General features: G+C 45.1%; 1 protein-coding gene across 1 annotated transcript; it reads right to left on the bottom strand.

The window, feature by feature from the left end:
• Positions 1 to 1,483: 1,483 nt before the first annotated feature.
• LOC107282398 (zinc finger BED domain-containing protein 1-like) lies at positions 1,484 to 18,654 on the bottom strand. Its single transcript, XM_029283008.1, has 6 exons — positions 18,521 to 18,654; positions 17,299 to 17,367; positions 15,212 to 15,474; positions 8,029 to 8,093; positions 7,270 to 7,427; positions 1,484 to 5,016 (listed from the first exon to the last, which is right to left on the bottom strand). Exons 1-6 carry the CDS (start codon positions 18,606 to 18,608, stop codon positions 2,996 to 2,998), a joined length of 2,664 nt encoding a protein of 887 aa, XP_029138841.1. The 5' UTR covers positions 18,609 to 18,654; the 3' UTR covers positions 1,484 to 2,995.
• Between the last annotated feature and the right edge of the window lie 963 nt (positions 18,655 to 19,617).

Below are 19,617 nucleotides of genomic sequence, written 5' to 3'. Positions count from 1 at the left end.
CAGAATTCCTCATCCAGCCTGCCTGGCTGAGGAATTCTGGGAGTTGAAGTCCACAAGTCATAAAAGGGCCAAGTTTGAAGACCCCTGTCCTAAACCCTTTTGGAAAAGCTGCTTCCAACCACAATTGCTTAAATCAGCCCTAGTGTTCTGATCTTTTGAGGCACAAAACAAAATGTGTGATCCCTAAAATGGATGAACAAAGAAATTGCCCTAAACACTTCCTTAAAGCAAGGGAGAGGTGGGAGGGAGTGGGAACATCCATTCATATGATTCAATCTGACCTATTTTGTACCATTACCCTACTCTTGAATATAACACTGCCAACCCAACAACATGCCATGGTTGTAGTATTAACATGATAATTAAATCAATTTCATTTTAAAAAATTCTACACAATAGAAGAAATTACAACTGATTCTACATTTGTCATAAAGACTGAAAATGATGCAGCAAGGATTCACAGCTTTCTGAAAGCAGGATGAGGAACAGATAACTTGTTTCTAGATATTTAATACAATTACCCCAGGAGTAAAAGCAAAATCATGTTGGACTTGAAATCCTGATGCATTAATGTAGCTGATGTTTCCCATTCTACCTCCCTATCCCCCATGGTTTGCTACTGTTTTCTGCTGGGGTATTTTTTTCAGAGTCCCTGTCATTCACCAGACCTTGTCTTTCTAGGTGACATCTAAGTATTAAGTACAGCCAACACTGCTTAGGTTTCTAAATCAGCCAAGGTTGGTTAGGCACTGTCACTTGCTGAGAACCATATTCTATTAGTTGTATCAAACCAGGGTCATACTAAGAAAGATGATGTCCAACAGCTGGTGGGCCTCATATCACCCACTAGATGCTACCAAACTTCAACTTCCAGCAGGAGCAGGGCAATAATGAGATGCCATTCAGCAACTTGTACAAAGCCTTATGTACCACCACTACCCCCCCCCCCAGCATTAGGAATAATATTTGTCCTGGCTTAAGCATCAACTTTCTTGTGGCATTGGCTTCTATAAGGCAGCTTGACTTCCCTTTTGGCACTAATAAAAAAACAATGGCTACTAAATACTCTGATTCATAAAGGGATAGCCATGAACAATTCACCAGATGTGATCTGCAGACAGGCTATTTTTGGAACTGCTGTGAGGCAGCTCCATAATTTCTATTATTCCTAGCCAAATTGAAGAAATGTTGGATGAGGCTAGCAACTAAAGCCAACAGAACTGGATTATAAAGTTAGAGGGTAATGTCTTATTCACATTGAACAAGGCCAGAGAGGGATGTTTTCTATAATTTTTAGTTCTACTGCATCCTTGGCTGTTGGTGCCTTAAAGAATCACCATTTGGGGAAAAAAAATCTTCAGTTTCCCCCCACCCTCATCTTAGTACAAGCAGCATCATCTTTTTTAAAATAAAATGTCTTTTATTTTCTTGTTGCTCTTTGAATTACCCCCCCCCAAAAAAAAACCTAAATAAAACTCATTTTAAAGTGGAGAAGAGGAAGGATCCTGGCTGTATAAACCTGTCTTCAGCTGTTCCTCTTTCATTTGATAACCCTGAACTTTTTAATGTGTGCAAACAGGATAGGGGTTTAGGATAGGAGAGAATAAGGAAGGCATTACATAGGGAAGGGCATGATCAAGAGGCAGTGAAAAGTCTAATGGCTAAGGCACCAAGCTATAAAGTGGGAGACTGTGACTTCTAATCCTGTCTTAGCCATGAAAGCCAGCTGGGTGACCCTGGGATAGTCATTTTCTCAGCCCAACTTATCTCACAGGTGGGGAAAATAGAAGGTTGAATGAATTTGCCACCTTGAGTTATTTGTAAAAAATAATAAAGGCTGGGTATAAATAAAATAGAGAAATGGTTAGTACTTTCTTTGGTTTAAAGATCAATGCCCCCTAAATGAAAGGAAGGCCAGAGGAATCACAGTACTTTTCTAGCATCCTTTCTTCTTTTGGCTTTGTATCTTGATTTTGGGGGAAGGGTGACGAGAGGAGGGAATGCTGCCTATATTCACTGAATCCATAGTGCAAGTAAGATATCTCTCTACCAGAGAGTCCTCCATCAACATTCCATTGAGTAATAAGAGAAAAGGCTTGGTTAATGTACCTTTTGTTTAGATACTCCAGGGCTCCTTATAAAGCAAAAACACATTGACACCAACCACATGCCTGCTTGATGTGTGTCTGAATTGCAACCTAAACTTCTTGAAATATTCCATGCCCTCCTTTTGTTTTCCTGAATTGGTGCTGTCATTATTTTCAGCTCTCTATACCATTCAGCATATTTCTCCCCCCTTATCTTCTCCCTGTAATGAATCTGTTTCCCTATGGTAGGCATGGGCTAGTCCACTCCTATTCCTCTTTTTATGTTCTCACTTACTCTTAATACATCATTTCTTTCCTCAAATGATCTCTCCTTCTGACCCATAGTTTGTGTCATTCCACCCCCCCCCCCCTATATCTCTGAGAGGCGAGAACTACAGCCATACACTCTCATAACATTCATTTCCCTTACATTTATGGAATATTCCAGCACATCAGCCCTCCTACTTCTTTGGAAGATTCAACATGATCTAATTTGGCCTCCTCCCCTCCCTTCCTCCAAACAAAGCCTACTAAAAGCCACAGCTGTTTCTTTTATTCCAGATCAGCCTTCTTAGCCTTAGTCTACAACTTCACTGAACTAATATTTTCATAGCTCCCAATCAGCTGGTGGGAGTAGAGGGAATTTGTATTTTGATCCCTGGTTGATGCAATTCGAAGAGGTCTGTCCTAGTTTGGCCCACCCCACAAAACCATTCAAATGGTTTGTTCTATTCCCCTTTCTCCAAAACACGCAGACTGTAGCCGCCCTCTAGACCTTTTGGCCAGTCCAGCAGAGGGAAGTAGATACAGGACACATGGGAACTCTTCTCCAATTTCAGTCTTTTGTGTTGGAATGCTATAGGATCCTGCAGACAGATGCTCACCCAAGCCTGCTTTCTTTGTGTACTCTAATAGAGCATTGCACGGTTGCCATGGAGGAACACAAGCATATCGACATGCTCTGGTGTCAGGGCTTGGCGCTTAGTATGGATGGCATCTCCAGTGCTGCTGAAGAGCCAGCCAGCAGGTACTGAAGTGGCAGGCACTCCTAGGAGCTTGCGGGCTGCCCGGGACAATAATGGGTACTGGGTGTGGTGGATCTTCCACCATTGCAGGGGTTCCTGAGCGAGGGCAGATGCTTTGCTGGTCTGGAAGCTGGCTGTCTCCTGCTCAGCTTGCTGATGGGCAGAGCTGATGCCTGGGCCACCACGCATGCTGCAAAGATCTCCCAGCAAGAATTCAATGCCTGCATCTTGCTTTGGCAGCTTGGAAGGGGGCGATGAGGAAGCCACACCAGGCAGGCTGGAGGTTAAGAAAGCAGGCGCCTTGGCCAAGTGTGACACTTCGGCCTTGAGCAAGTGCAAAGTTTCCACCTGGTCAGAATGGCTCAGGAAGTCCAGACCACGAAACCGGGGGTCAAGAGCACAGGCTAGATTGAGGGCCTGGTTAACTTCAGGGCTGGAGAAATGGTGGTTCAGTTCTTTCTGAGCTGCTGCTTTGGCTTCAAGGGTCAGAGCAGAGTCCCACTCACTGGCCACCAAGTGCTTGTAGAGGAGGCTAGTTAACACGGGCTTGACTAGGGCGAGACTGGAAAAGGGATCTTTGGTAAACGTAGAGGTAGCAATTGCCATGGGCTTGAGAACTTGGACTATGTCCTGAAGGGCAGCCCAGTCCTGTGGGTGCAGAACTGCCTTTCCATCAGGACCGAGCCCTGACAGACACTTGCTATACTCTAGCAAATCCTGCAGAATTGTGTAGACACTGTGCCATTTGCTCCCATCCCTCAGGAAGCGGCTGAGGTGGGCTTGCAAGAGGGGCTCCTGGAACCACAGTTTTTCATTACGACCTGCCCCCGTCAGTGCCCAAGAAGCCAAAGAACAGAGGTGCTCCAGGGCACTCTGGGCTACTGGCTGTCCCAGCACTGCTTCCATTGCTGCCCGCAAGGCCTGCCCAATGCAAGGCAGGGCTGTCCACCCCAGGGCAGCAGCTGCTTGCTGGATGGCAGGGCCAAGGCCTCCCACAGTGTACAAAGTGCTCTCATGTACTCCCCATTCTTTGGTGGCCTCAGCCAGTGCCTCCACCAGGCTCTCAGGGCTGGGGTTCTCAGGAATAGGGCGGCTCGAAAGGACCCTGGCCCTGGGTTCAAAGCAGTCATCCACATAGTGGACAGTTAGTGTGAGGTAGGTTAGAGTGCTGCTGTGGTGCCATACATCCAGACTGAGGGAACACTGGGACAGGCCCCGCACCAGTTCCCAGATTTTCCCTTTCACCTGGGTATACATGTCCTTCAGCACTGTGTGGGCGAGGGCAGCAGCTTCAGGGAGTCTGTAGTTGGGGTCCAGGACAGCTAGCATCTGCCCAAACCCCTCACCTTCTACCACCTCCACTGGCATCAGGTCCAACACAATAAAGTCAGCCACTGCCCGTGTCGTCCGGCCAGGGATTGGAGGGCGGAGAGTTCCAAACTCGCCTGTACCAGCCATTCCTTTGTCAAGAGGGGCCACCTGTGTCCCAACAAGCTGGTTGTACTCACAACGATGTTTGTAGATGAGATGTTGGCGTAAGTTGGTGGTGTTTCCGCTGTAGCTCAGCCGGACTCCACACAACTTGCAGATGATCTTGCTCTTGTCGAGGATGCGGCCATAGGCATCCCCTTGGAAGCCAAAAAAAGTCCAATAGCGACTCTGAGCCCGGCCCAAACCCACCAGATTTTGTGTCCCTTCCAGCAGGGGAAATGTGATTCCTCCCACAGGAAGGCCTGGCTTGTGGAGGGGCAGGAAAGATGAGGCAGTGGCATCTCCACACAAATACTGGGTACGAGAAGAAGGAGCATGGGGAGCTGGAGATGGTGACTGAGTCTTGACATGCAGCTCTTGGAAGAGTTTCATCAGTAATTCTTTCTCGCCAAATTCGTATTTGAAATGCTCACCTGTGGGGGAATGGAACAAATTGTATCACCGGGACAAGATCCTTGCCCCCTATATTTGCAGGTAGGTTTCTTTTCCTGAGCACTAAAGAGCTGTACCAGTTCTGATAGACATATCTGTCCCTCCTCCCATAACAAATTTCAAAGATTGAATTTCCCTCCTCGCTTTTATAGATCTGGAAATATGTGCAATTTTTCAATTGCAAAACTCTTTGGTGAGCAAGCAGGGCAGACACGTGGCTAGAAGAGATGTGATGGAACATAGTAAGGAGGTGGATTCCCAAGAGGAGGGGGTGCATTCTAGAGGAATAAGGGGCAACTCAGTCTGAAGATTATGTGTGAGAGAAAGAGGGTGAAGGCAGCCCCTCCCTAATAGTTTACAGAGTATATGGTACATGCAGAGAGCTTAGTCTGGTAAGACTTTGTCTACAGGTGTAAAATAATAAAGAACTCTACTTGGATCTTACCCATGACCTTGATTTTACCTACAAATAGGATAAGTTCTACTGGCATGAGTAGGCGATTACAAGTACCCTACACCTGCAACACTATTAGACAGCCCAGATATACTTACCAAGTTAAAAGAAATAAATACAAATGTAAAAATGGTTGAAAACGCATGATAGCCAAGTCATGCAAAGAGCTCTGCTTTCATATGGGATTCTCTAAAGTCAACTTAAAAGAATGAAGAACTCTCCTAATATCTGGAATATAAGAGAGTGCCCTTCTCTGTAAAATTCTGATGTACATGATTGAGATGAAGCCTAGAGAGGTCCTATTTTTGCCTTTTACCTTCCATGACTGACTAAGGTATTGCAAATAAAAAAAGGGACAGAAATGGTTGGGAAGATGACTTTATTGCATCAGTTGCACTGGTTCAATCCAGCTGTACTATTTTTTCATCCCCAGAGAGGAAAAAAATTTACAGGGAGATGAAAGTGACAACTCTCTTAGCTCTTTTTTGGCAGCTGAGAAGGCTAAAAAGAGGCTGTCAAATTACTATTGGAATAATTAAGGATTGTGAGTACCAAGTACACAAAGATGAATCACTTAATTTGGAGAATAAATAATTGGATCATTCATGTCATGTGAACAAGGTCATTAATTTATTAACAACTTATTTTTCCCTCTTCCATAACAAGCAGCAAGGAAGGGACAAAATCTTTTTCAGAGACCTTAGCTGATCTCTTCCAAAAGCTTGCAAGTTAAGCAGTTTGTCCATTTCTATATTAAATATACTCTTGGCTAAACTGTGGGGCCATTGGATATATTTGAACACAATTACTAGTAGAGAAATAATATTACATTGTGAAAAGTTCCTGGTGTTTTTTTTCTATTGCTAAGAGAATTCACTGCAGAAAGCAATAGAAAACCATTACAATATTACTGTCCTAGGAAAATCATAAATGGCTGAAAAGAAGTAGCTTAGGGCCTCTGATCCCTGGGAAGCTTTACACAGTCCAGGGTACAAAAGAAATCCTGAGAATAAATAGCCCTGATGGTTACCAATCTCTTAATAGGAGATATCACTAATAGTAGTGAACTGTCTATGCTAATACGTGACATGTAGTATATGAGTCCAAAGATCTGTTTAGTATGATAGATTGATAATAGTTATAGATATATAGACAGACAGATATCTCTTTTTTTTCCTGAATCAACCAAATGTTAATCCATTGGTTGTGATAGGAATTGACCAACAGATCTGTTGCCCAAGCCTGATGTCATGGGCTGAGACATCCAGCCAGTTTTCATGCCTAAGGTGAGACTAAACTCACTGCCTCTTGGTTGCTAGCCTGGTGCCTTAACCACTGTACTGCCTTTATCTCAACCTTGGCAATTTAAAAATGTGTAGACTTCAGCTCCCAGAATTCCCCAGCCAATATGGGAAAATCTGGGACTTGAACTCCACACATCTTTCATTTGCCAAGGTTGAGATATGCGCAGTACACAATTTGTAGCCCACAAGGATGGGGGCAAAATTGAAGTCCAAATTGCGACTTTTAACATGATAGGGAAAGTTATCAAAGCACACATCTGGAAAGCCATAAAAAAAACCTCCATTTAAATATAACAACATAACCTTTATTTTAATGTTTAGCATTGCTTTTGGGGATGTAGAAAATATGCTGTGCCCATGGCCTCAGCGGTTTAACCCACGCGGCGGATTCTTTTAGAAATCCTAAATGGCTGCTAAAAGTGAAGAAAGCAAGGGACCTGGCCATTAGTCCTCTTCCCCTCTCCCTTTTCACTTACCTAAACGCAGTCCTAGAGTGCGAGCATATTCCTCTCCTATCCAGACCAGCAGCTCTGTATCAGCAGGTATAATCTGGCAGACCCGGTAGTAGATGTAACCCCGATATTGGAATACAGTTAGGTTCTGCTCATCCTCAGTGGAGGCACATGCCACATATCTGCATGGAGAAAAAGGGATGATGAGTCACTAGAATTGGGGGAGGCAATGTGTTTTCCTTCTTGGTTTTTATATCAACAGTAATTGCAGATTATGTCTCCAGGGAACTACAGGCCTAGTGGATTTAAGGACTCTCCTATGACTAAGGAAGCAACTGCTTTAAAAAAAAAAAGGGTTAGGCTCATTTGTAGTCCCCAAGGAATAAAAGTGGTAGTGTTTGGATTAAAGCCACAAGGCAAATATGTTGTTTTATGCCATAAGTGTACCATAAGAATATAGTATAACAAAATGAGAGTTAAACATTCATATTTCCTTGGATGTTCTTGCCCAGTTCTCCTTTAGTAGAGAATTAAAAAATCAAAATTCTGTTTATCCCTATTCTTCCCTCTACGTCCTCTCATAGATCACCAACATCTCACAAGATTCAAATGAGATCGTATGCAATATCTTAAGACAATTTGGCAATTATTTGCTTTCTCTCTGTGCTGCTATCTGATGGTGTCAGAGGTTCATGGATCCCAGCTTTGGCATATGTCATAAAAAATGAAACAGTGATAATTTCCCCATCAGTTGCTACTGGGTTTCTCTCATAAGATGCTCACCTCATCCAGTTAGATTTGGAATCATCAGAAGCATCAATGAAAAAATAGGACCCATTGTCCCGAACCTGCAGAGAGAATGGAAGGAATAGAATAGTGATGACAAACCTTTTAGAGACCGAGTGCCCAAACTGCAACCCAAACCCCATTTATTTATCGCTGGGTGTCAAATTGACAAGGCCGACTTGGTGGGCATGGCCATGGTGGTCACAGCTGACTGGGTGGGTGTGGCCACAGTGGGTGTGGCCATCTTGATGATGCTCATGGGGAGGGACGCCTGTGGGGGCCAGGCAGAATTGGGGGAGATCCAGGGGGTCTCTGGCGGGTGGGGCGGTGGCTCGTCCTGTGGGGTGAGATGAGGCGAGGCAGGGTGGGTGTGCCAATTGCCCTGGGGCATGGCAAGGTGAGCCAGGGACTGGACACCATCGGCCCCCATGCATAGAGGCCAACGAGCGCATGGGGGCCAACGGTGTCTGTCAGCAGCCACAGCCTACTGGCTGTCCTACATCATGGCAACCCCATCGGCGTGGGTGGAGATGGCTCCGGGACTGCCAGAAAAGACCCCTCACCTGTTGCCGGCCCTGTCTACACAGTGGCTTTGACGGGGGCGGCTGCTGCTGCTCCTCCTGCTGCTCTGAGCCCCTTGACCAGTCAACAACACAGGGAAGTAGGAGGTGGCGGCGATGATCCCTGCATTGCCAAGCCCGGTCTGCAGCAGAATCTGGAAGTGAAGCTGTGCCACCCATACTCTCGCTGGGGGAGGCAGCGGTGGGGGAAGGTGAGCTGTGGCGCACACCCACCTCTCCCTGCTGCCACCCATCGTCCCGCATGCACGGCCTGGAGGCACAAGGGTGGGTGCATGCCAGATCCTGCCTTCCCCCATCAGCATGAGGATGGGTGGCACAGCTTTGCTTCCGGAACTGCTGCCTGATACACAGAGGCCAGCAAGCGCATGGGGGCCGACGGTGTCCGTCAGCAGCCACAGCATGCTACCTGTCCTGCATAATGGCGAACTGGCCACGGAGCACCATCGATGCAGGCGGAGATGGCCCCGGGACAGCTGGAAGGAAGCCCTGCTCAGCCTGGGCCCTATCCACTCAACGACTCTGATGGGGGTGGCTTCTGCTGCTGCTCCGACTGGTCAACCATGCAGGGAAGCAGGAGGGGCAGCTGATGTACGAGATCCACTGCATCGGGCTGCCAGCGAGCAGCTGAAGGGGCTCCAGGCCCCTGGCTGCCCCTCCACCTCCTCCTGCTTCCCTGCATGGTTGACTGGATTGGAGCAGCAGCAGAAGCCACCCCCATCACAGCCGTCAAGCGAATGGACCCAGGCCGGGCAAGGGCTTCTTTCCGGCCATCCTGGGGCCGTCTCTGCCCACGCCGATGGGGCTTCATGGCCAGTTCACCATGATATAGGACAGCCAGCATGCTGTGGCTGCTGACGGACACCGTCGGCCCCATGCGCTCACTGGCATCTGTGTGCGGAGGCCGAGGGTGTCAGGCAGCAGATCCGGAAGCGAAGTTGTGCCACCCATCTTCGTGCTGGTGGGGGTGGCAGCAGCAGGGGAAGGCGGGATCTGGCATGTGCCCACCCTTTGCCGCTGTTGCCCCACATTGTCCTGTGTGTGCCTCCTGGACGTGTGTGCGGGACAATGTAGGGTGGCAGCGGGGAGGGGTGGGCGTGCGCCACAGCTCACCTTCCCCCGCCGCTGCCTCTACCAGCGTGAGTATGGGTGGCACAGCTTCGCTTCCAGATCTGCTGCCTGTCGGGCTTGGTGATGCAGGGATCACTGCTGCTGTCTCCTACTTCCCTGTGTGGTTGGCTGGTCTAGGGGCTCAGAGCAGCAGGAGCAGCCGCCACCACCCCCGTCAGAGCCACTGTGTAGACAGGGCCTGCACCAGGTGCGGGCTCCTTTCTGGCTGTCCCGGGGCCATCTCTGCCCACGCCGTTGGCGGCTCTGATTCCCTCCTGCCAGCCATCCCCCATCCCCCTGCCCGGTGCCCCTTCTATGCAATCCTATGTGACCAGTGTGGATGAGAGGCTCGGCCGCCGGGGGAGCGGCTTTCCTCCACGGAGGCATCCTGGCCCTCCTGCTCCCCCTAGCCAGTCCCCCTTGCCTTCTCCCAGCTGGGACCTGATGACCCTCACCCTCCTGCCCCCACCCCAGCCGACCCCCCGAGCAGCCCAGCCTGACCAAGACAGAGGGAAGGTGAGGCAGAGAACCGGTTGTTAAATTATTTGAAACCCACCACTGGTCTCTTTGAAAGGCCGCTCACTCAGTCTCCTGCCAAAACTGTTCCTTTTATAGGTTTCCCTCACCCCGCCCAGCTCTCGCAGCTGTTCCCGGACTCCACATGTGTGGAGAGGGGGAGGGGAGGAGCCCGGTCCTGCGTCCCTCTGTCTGTGGCAATGGCGCAAGTGCCCACAGGGACGGCTCTGCATGCCACCTGTGACAGGCGTGCCATAGGTTCGCCACCACGGAAATAGAAAGATCCAATCAAACCCACAAATTCGACCTTTATTTTAGAATTTGTTTGGTATTTTAAGCTGGCTGTAGACAACCTACCACCAAGGTAAAAAAAAAAAAAGGGCTCATGAGGTAAAGAGCACCATCTGCAGTGGATTTGAAAAACTCCATCTATCTTAAGGCAGAAACAGGAAAATCAAATTGCTGGGAGAAACTATATATTAGTGTTATTTACTCAACGCAAAGGTTCATCAACAAAACTATGCACAGAGTAGTGGCAAAGGTAGATCTGAAATGCCAGCTTGCAAGTATTGTTTAGCAAACTATACCACTCCAAGTCCTCATAGCATACCCAGATACAAAGGAACATCTAGCACAGATGAGAGATTCTCAGTAGTGAATTTGAGGAAGAAAATATATTGTTCTTCCGATTGATAATCAATTGCAACACTGAACCCTTTGTAAATTATCCTCTACCAATTACTGGAACCCAGCAGTGTTTCAGCTCTCTCCTTGCTTCATTATGAGCTTTTGTCTACTCACACAGTTTATTGGGGAAATTGATTTTGTATTTGTTACTCACAATCCCTGAATCTTTCTTCACAGCTGTACTTTGAAAGGAATGCCATAAATCATGAGTGATCAGACTCCATTGTTTTCTATCTGGGAATAGGAGATTGCTGGCACCTGTCAGCATCCACTCCCCCCTTCTGAACTGTCATGAACCTTGCAGTATTTTCAGGGAAAGGGTGTGGACCTGCAGACAATACAACTCTTAAGATCCTGCAGGCATACCTTTTCAAGCTTCCTCTTCAAAAGGCAACTGCAAGACAGCACAACAGGGCTTCCTATTATTTGGTTTAAATGGTAAATCATTTGTTTGGATGCATTTTATTTTCTTCTTCATCTTCTTATAAAAACATTCTTGGAACTCTCCTCTTCCTCTTGAATTGTGCATTTTTAAGTTAAAAGGCAGGGGCAAAGGAGGGTCTTCTCTGAAAACACAAAACTGAATGTGGCAGTGTCACACACTGTATATATTTATATATATATATACTGTATATACAAGCAGAAGACACTGGGCAACTATTGTCTCTTTCACTCCATAAAAAGTAAGGGAAAAAAATGAAAGCGAAAGAAAAAGATGTGAGAAATATATGTAGAAAGTGCTTTGATATGCAGGATTCCTCTGTTAAATTCTGCTCTTTCCCAGAAGCATCCTATCTTCTGAGGTTCTTGAGCAGGGGTGTCAAACTGCTGGCCTGCGGGCTGGATGTGTCATGCTGAAACCGCGCCCACCCCATTGCTGGCAATGGGAAAAAAATTGTGATACGTCACGTGACATTGCGAGTTTGATACCCGTTCTTGAGAATCTAAGCTGAGGAGAGGATCGGAAAGCAAGACACGTCGGGAGGCCAGGCTGATCACCTTTTTTTGATGGCCTCTACAAGATGGTAGCCTGGTGATATCACTGGAATGGATGCCATTAACATTTTCAGGAAAAATGGATACTTTGAGCTGCCCACACCAGAGGTACAGAGCCATTTTCAGAGGGCTTTGGGGCTTAAAAGATCTATTTTATCCCTTGAGGGCCAAATGTTTACTCCCTTCAGGATGCGCTCTGAGCAGACAAAAAAGGAGCTGGAATGGTTTGTAGGAGGCATTGTTTTGGATGTATAGCATAAGGACTTCATATACCTCACCAAGAAGTTAAATGTGGCCTTTATCCTCTCTTAGAATCTGCTGCCCACCACCACTAAGCTGTCTGTGTTCACCGTCTTAATCTGTATCTACGACTATGGGGTTGATGTAAATATGAGAATAGTAGTAGTAGTAGAGGTTTTGTTTGCATATTATTTTAAATCAGGGACTTCGGCCAGGGGAAAGGAGAGGGATTATTATAAAAGGCTGTGTGTGCATATTTTAAAATGTATGAATTAAGTTAACTTAAAATAGTAACATGTAACTAGCAACCATTAACTAGTAATGGTTAAGGCACTAGAAAGCAAGAGTCTGTGACTTCAAGTCCCACCTTAGCCGTGAAAGCCAGCTGGGTGACCTTGGATCAGTCTCTCTCTCGCTCAGTCCAACTCACTTCACAGGGTTGCTATTATGGGAAAACAGGATGAGGAAGATGTGTTGGATATGTTTGTCATCTTTAATTATTTGTAAAAATAAAAGAGGTGCAATATAAATAAAAAAATAAACTTTCATTTTTATCTCTCATCCATTTTTAAAAAGTCCAGTATAGGCTGTCTCTTTTGCAATATGAATTCAACAATGATGTAGTTCTTGACCTAAAGAAAGTTGCATAGTTTTGATATCCAGGGAGGATGGATAGTCCACCCTTTGTATCCCAAAGGTTTCAGAATCACTGGCTTTTATTGGTGATGATGCAGAGCTACTGAGTAACACAATGGGTTGCACACAAAATCTAACCTGGAAGGAGAAAGTATCTTTTGTTTCCATTCTACCCCAAATAACTTGGAGGAAATTTCCTTCCTTCCTTCCTTCCTTCCTTCCTTCCTTCCTTCCTTCCTTCCTTCCTTCCCTCCCTCCCTCCCTCCCTTTCCTATAACAAAAGAAGGAATAATTAGGCCTAACTATTCTCTGCACCGATTGGTTGATCACTGCTGAGAAGAAAACAAGCTGAAAAACGCAGTAGCACTTTTCATGTAGCACAGCAATGGATCCCCCCCACCCCTTGCAGGGATTGATAGCAAGCAAAGGACAGGACCAAAGGCAGCAATAGAAATACCCCAAACTAAAACATAGCATTTTTCTCCCTTTTAACTTTTTGTACATCTTTAGAACCCTATTTCTCTCTCTACCCTTTTCTGCTGAGAGACAAACAAGTTATTTTTGCTGAAAGTCTGAAATAATCCCTCGCAGGCAGTTTGAAAATTAGACTAAGAACTACAGATTCTTGGGAGGATTGTGTGAACCGAATCTTGGGAGAGGAGAAGGAACCTCAGTTCAGAATAACAAAGCCAATATAAAGTGCCAGTGGGAGATCCTTCCTCAACCTGATTATCTCCAAACATATTGGTCATTTGCCTATGGCCTGCTTTTGCAGCTCAGCATCTCCAGATCTGACATTAGTCTGGAGAAAGGATAAACTCTTATATCTTTGTCCCATACTTTGACCAAAGGGTTCATTATAGCAGATTCAAAAACTACATCATCCACCACTTAAAAATCTATGAAAACTTATTAAAGTAAGGAATTTGAATCTGGGTTTTTCTGGCTTAAGATCAACAACAGTTTTAATGCCAGATCTCTTTTGTAGTGGATAATATACTGGTTTGCAGTTAAAGAATTGATTTAGGGCAGTTTGTATAGTGATCTCCTTGAAGACATCTCAACTTTAATGCATGTCCTCAAGATTAATCTATGTAAATGCACACATATCTTCAACTTGTACATTATCCCATTTGTTATATCTCCATGGCCAAACCTGGGGTTGAGAGGGGGTTCTGGGAATATATGCCAACCCCTTAACTCCTATTTCCTCTTACAAACCAGTAGCTCACTTTTGTTGGCAGTAAGTTAGATAGACTCTTTATAAGACACGTGTAAACCTCTTGTTTTCCATTCTAATATCTCAATTAAGATTGTGGAAAACTGAAGTTAGAGGTTGACTGAAGCAACCTGCTGCAGGAAATAAGGCTAGGGGGGTAAATTGGGAAAGGGAGGGGGACCCAAATTGGTGAAACATCCCAGTATCTATACAGTTGCCCGAATGGCAGTATTACTTTTTACTTTTCAATACTACTATATATTTTTTACTCACATTTTATCCAAGGACATATTTTTTTTTCAAATAAAAGGCTTTACAAAGTTCTACCAGATGACTCTGATCATGAAACATTATGTGATTATTCTGTCTTTTCCTTAAAGGTTTTGCTGAGGTAAAACTGAAGCCAAAAATGTGTGACATAAGCATTGATTAAGTTGACATCAGTGATACTTGGAGCTCCTGGAACTATTCTGTGAACAAGGAAGAGAAGCTGAACAATACTATAAAGTCCTTGTCAAGAAGTGCCTACAGTTAACTAAATCAAGGATGCCTGAAACAACTGTTCCCTATCCCTTTAAGAAATTATTTACGGCTACTACTCTAAGTCAATTCATTTGTCTGGAAGCAAAAACCAATCCACTCATTTCCCATTTTTTTTACACAGGTAATCTTGATTTATAACCATGTTGGAGCCTGCCCAGGACAGTCGTAAAACATGACAGTCGTAAAGCATGTCATCACATGACTGACTCAATATTACATTTTTTCTGGCAGTTGTTAAGTGAAACACTCTGGTCATTAGGTGAATCTACAGTTGTTAATGAATGTCACAATCATTAACACCTGTTGTGTTTTTGCTGAAGACCAGAAACTAGTTCTTGGCAAAAACATTATAAATGATGTTGCAAACAGTCATAAATGTGCTTGAAATGTGTTCATGTGACCATAGCGGGCAGTCACTGGAACTGGGTTGTAAGTACCTTTTCTTGTTTTGTGTGTGTGTGTTTTGTAATGTCAAATGCCCAGGTCATAAGCTGAGTGTCACCTGTACTGAGACAAACAAACACAAGAAAAAAAATGGACAAATCTCTTTCAATAGTCAACAATTCCGAAATCCAGAAGAAATTTCAGCTGAAGTTGTGATATAACAAAGACACCAAGAGCTGTATACTGTGGTGGTTGGTGTGTTGTGCCTTACCGCCCAAGAATAACGGGTGCAGTCACTATGTTCTCGGACCATTTCCCCCTCATAGGGCCCAAAGATGCAGCCACGAGGTAGGGCTGGGAGTGCACTCCACACTCCAAAGCCTCCTTGGGAACGTTCCTTGACCAGAAGTCCCTCAGGCAGGGACAGCAGTGCCCGTGATGGAGCTCTTTCTGGAACAGGCGTGTCAGCCACAAAGGTGGGGGGTCCATGTTGTGGGCAGGAGTCGCGGAAATAAAGACGACAGTCTTCACAGACTGTAAGGGAAAAAATAAGTTTAAAAATTGGGTCTTGAGGGAGTTCTGTGTGCTGGGACAAAGACCATATACCATACAGCATGGGTGTCAAATTTGCTGCGTCACATGACATATCATGATTTTTTTTTTGCATTGCCGGAGCTGGGGTGGGCGCAGCCTCCATATGATGCAACTGGCCCATGGGCCGGCAGTTTGACACACCTGCCATACAGTATAATCTCAGGAAATCAGTGATCAATGAATATGCCATAAGGCTATTATAGTATATATTTACAATACCTATTTTACACCTTTTCTGGGTGTTTCTCCTTTAAATCATGGGTCAGCAATCCATGGCCTATGTGTGACCCTGAGTTTTTTGTGACGCTCCCCTATTGAATGCTGAGTTATGATTTCTCATTTTCTTGCACAAAACAAATGACAAAATGCTTCAGTCTTCGAGATTTAGCATGGCGAAGACTTAACTTCATCACTGTTTTGTTCATCACAACTTTCAGCTGACCATTTTAAATTAAATGCTGAACAGATAAGAGACTATGCCTGATTTAGGAAACAAACAAACAAATGCAATTCTCACAAGATTTCAAGAGGATCCTGTCAAGATGTCTGATTTCAGAAAATACTTGGAAAAGGAAATGGCCTAAACCAGGGGGGTCAAACTCACAACATCACGTGATGTGTCACGATGTATCGCGACTTTTTTTGCCACTGCTGGCAATGGGGTGGGCGCGGTTTTGCTATGATGCATCTGGCCCGCGGGTCAGCAGTTTGACACCCTTGGCCTAAACCAAACTTATCCTTAGAAAATCTTGAGAGGGAGAGTATATCTTGTGATGAGTCTCTGCCTGCCCCAACGTGAGGCTGTTTAGGGATAGCTTCCTGCTTATAACCATACAAAATGGTGCCTGAAGGATGTCCTAAACTCATTATGCTCCACTCTCTCATTCTATGCGGCCATTCTCCATCTGTGAACCTTCTCTATATATTAAAACTATAATTCTCAGAATTGCTGGCATATCTAAAGGATATAAAAATATGGGTTATAGCTCCTATATCTTTTGTACATCCCATTTACTGAGGTGGGGGAGCATTGTCACTTGTTATCCTCTTTCTCTTACATAGGGCAAACAAACAACCATCTGTATATGTGTGTCAGCATATGTGTGTCTATAAAATTGTGAACTTTTTGTTCATAAGGTGACAGCTTTTTAAAAGAATCGAAAAAAATGACTCAGGTCTCATACAAGGGCAAGTACAGCATCTCTCTTCTAGTCATTAAAACAACCCATCTTTTTTCAGGATTCTAATGTGAGTCTGAAAAAATAACTGCTTTAAAGAGTCAATTCATTTGTTAATGTGCTGTTAATAAAGCTGCATTTTGTTTTCAGGCTTGCAAAATGTCATGCTGCTTTAACAGCAACAGAATGATGCTATGCTCACATAAAGTTTGTGGTATTTTTTTTACATTATTTTCAAAGCCTACACAGCCCAAGTATTCCCCCCCCACCTCCAATCATTACCTAGAGATGATGCAAAAGCAGAATTAGCAAGTGTGCAAATCAGCCACTCACCTAAACTCAGACTATCATAAGTCAGAGAAGGTTTTCAAAACTTGATCGTTCTTGTTTTCATTCCCTCCCCAGATACGATATGGGTAGAAACAGAGTGAGTAATTTAGTGATTTGTGGGAAATAGCCAGTTATCAATCACTGAGACACTAGTGAATAAATGCAGTACTCTAGTAAATACTGTGGATTTCTCTGCTAAAAGAAATATGCTGCGGATATTCTGAATGTGTTGAAAATAATTTTACATATAACTCACAGAGCAGTTCATCCTCCAAATGGGTGCAGGCATCCTCAGCCACTTGCATGGTGTGAAGGACTGGGGACTCTGCAAAATAATGAGATATATTTTCCCCATTTCTTTCCTTACTGAGCAGTGTCTTAAACAAAACACTATCCTTACTGCATTCCTACATCATTCAGAGAGATCTGGAAAGCCATTTTTCCTGGCCAAACACTTATAGCTTGTTCTTCTCCCCAAAAGTAACATTAGACCCATTCCAATCTCTCTGTCAACTATCAAGTTTTCCTTTTTCTTGGAACTGCAACCCTCCCCTCCTTCTAAAATAACATTTATCCTACCTTCCCTTCTTCCTGCTCTATTTCTTTGGCACAACTACTATCACTGCTAATCCTTCCCTTCTCAACTATTTTATCTAACCCTGAAATTCCCCAGATGTATACGGTTATAGTTCCCATTGGCCTCATCTGGCATGATGACAATGCCAGCTAAGCCACCCACAACCCCTACATCATATTCTTAACTTTTCTACTTTTCAAAGTCTACTGCATCTCCCACCCAGATACAAATCCACTATATTAGATTATACATCCAAATAGCAACACCCCACTTCCTCTGCACTTTTTACTAAGAAAAAATTGATCCCCCAAATTAGCCATATCAGTAACTCATTTCTCCAAAAAAGCTTAGTTACTTATAAAAAAATTAGAGCCAGGATTGGTCATTGCCAGGCACCTGCTGAGATCAACAGGCGCAGTCCCCTATCTCCTCTGCCATCCTGCGATCCAATGCTGACCTCTTCTCAAATGCTACCCTTCTCTTCCCCTGCCTCCTCCCCAGCATGCAAAATCCTACAGTCTTTATCCCCAAACTGCTGTTCTCAGATGTCTCACCACTCCTGCCCATGCTAGGAGGGGATGATGGGGTTTGTACTCCACATGCATAGAACTGAAGACAGTTGCTCTCTCTACTCTACGTGCAGCACCCGCAACATCAGTCAAGCAAGCCATAAGGGTCTCCCCACCCCAAGGCAGGCAGCTGTTGCTACTCCTCTCCTACCCGCAACATCAAAGAACAGGCCTCCTCGCCACCCCGCTCCTTCCCAGTATCCGAATAGAAAAAAAAAACTCCAACAAATTGCGACGTATGGCTCTTCTTTCCCAGATTGGGCGGAGCTGGATCGATGTCGATGCGGCAGCTCCTCCCGGCGGGCGCCCTCATGGAAAGGATCGGGGCGTACCGGTGGATAGGGGACGCGCACGCGCACTGCGAGGAGGGGGGAAGCCAAGGCGACGCTCCCGCGCCGTTCTCCTCCCTCCCCATTCCATCCAGCGAACCTGTCCTCCGCGCGACACCGGATCAACGTCAACAGTCCATCGTTGTAAGCAAAGGGTGCCACCACTTTCCTTTTGTGACAGCTCAGCCTCGCCAATCAAAACTCATTTGAGGGCGGGTGTAGCCAATGAGAGTGTCACTGGAGTTTTTTTTGTTCGGCCAATAAGGTACTTTATCGATATCAAGATCGGCCCTGGCAAGGCGGGTGTTTGAGTTGCATCCAATGGATTCACTAAACTTTAATAAGGGGGAATGGTAGAGCATTGTTTCTCTGGAAGGAGCACATAGAAGCGTTGGGACCAATGGGAGACAAGAGTAGATAAAGGGACGGAGCCTTGTGCCTTTTACTGTACAGTAGTAGGAAAGAGCTTTTTTTTTTTAAACAGTAGGTGGCGCTACTCGGACGACGTTGTTTGAGCTCAGAAGCTAATCAGATCAAAGCCAGTTACATTTGGAAGGACAGCCGTGAAATCACAGGAATGTTAAAGAAAGCAACAGCAAAGCAGTTCTGTATTTTCCATGTAGAGCAGAGCTGGGTTGCTGTTGAAGAAGATAAGTTAAAATAATAGCATCTCAGGGGCTTGGCTAGAGAGAACAGGTTTGGCAAACGTTTGCCTATGTTTGCACAATATACTAATCAACTCAGACTGATCAGTGGAAGTATTGCAAAAAATGTTGTGCAATTGGTGACAAGGCCCCTAGGGCTAACAAAAATCCATTTGTTTGCACCTCACATAAAAACAAAATTCCTGATTAGGCTGTACTCAGATGTTGCTATGGGATGGAAAGCCAAATTATCTTGCTTCCATTCCGCTGCTGTCTTCACTTAATAATCATGGTTGGGACTAGGAAATCCATCACTAAGCAATATGGCTGTTAAATGAAACATCATGCAACTGCCTTACAACCACTTCTGCTGTGGTCATTAAGCCAATCATCTACAGGCTGTAAGCAAGACATCACGTGACCATGACTTGCAGTTTTACTGCTGGCTTCACTCTG

The sequence above is a fragment of the Protobothrops mucrosquamatus genome, unplaced genomic scaffold, assembly GCF_001527695.2.
Source record: "Protobothrops mucrosquamatus isolate PMUCROS unplaced genomic scaffold, P.Mucros_1.0 scaffold7, whole genome shotgun sequence".
In the NCBI taxonomy this organism is placed as follows: Eukaryota; Metazoa; Chordata; class Lepidosauria; order Squamata; family Viperidae; genus Protobothrops; species Protobothrops mucrosquamatus.
The sequence above is the reverse complement of the archived record's forward strand: the minus strand, read 5'-3'. Positions and strand labels throughout refer to the sequence as shown.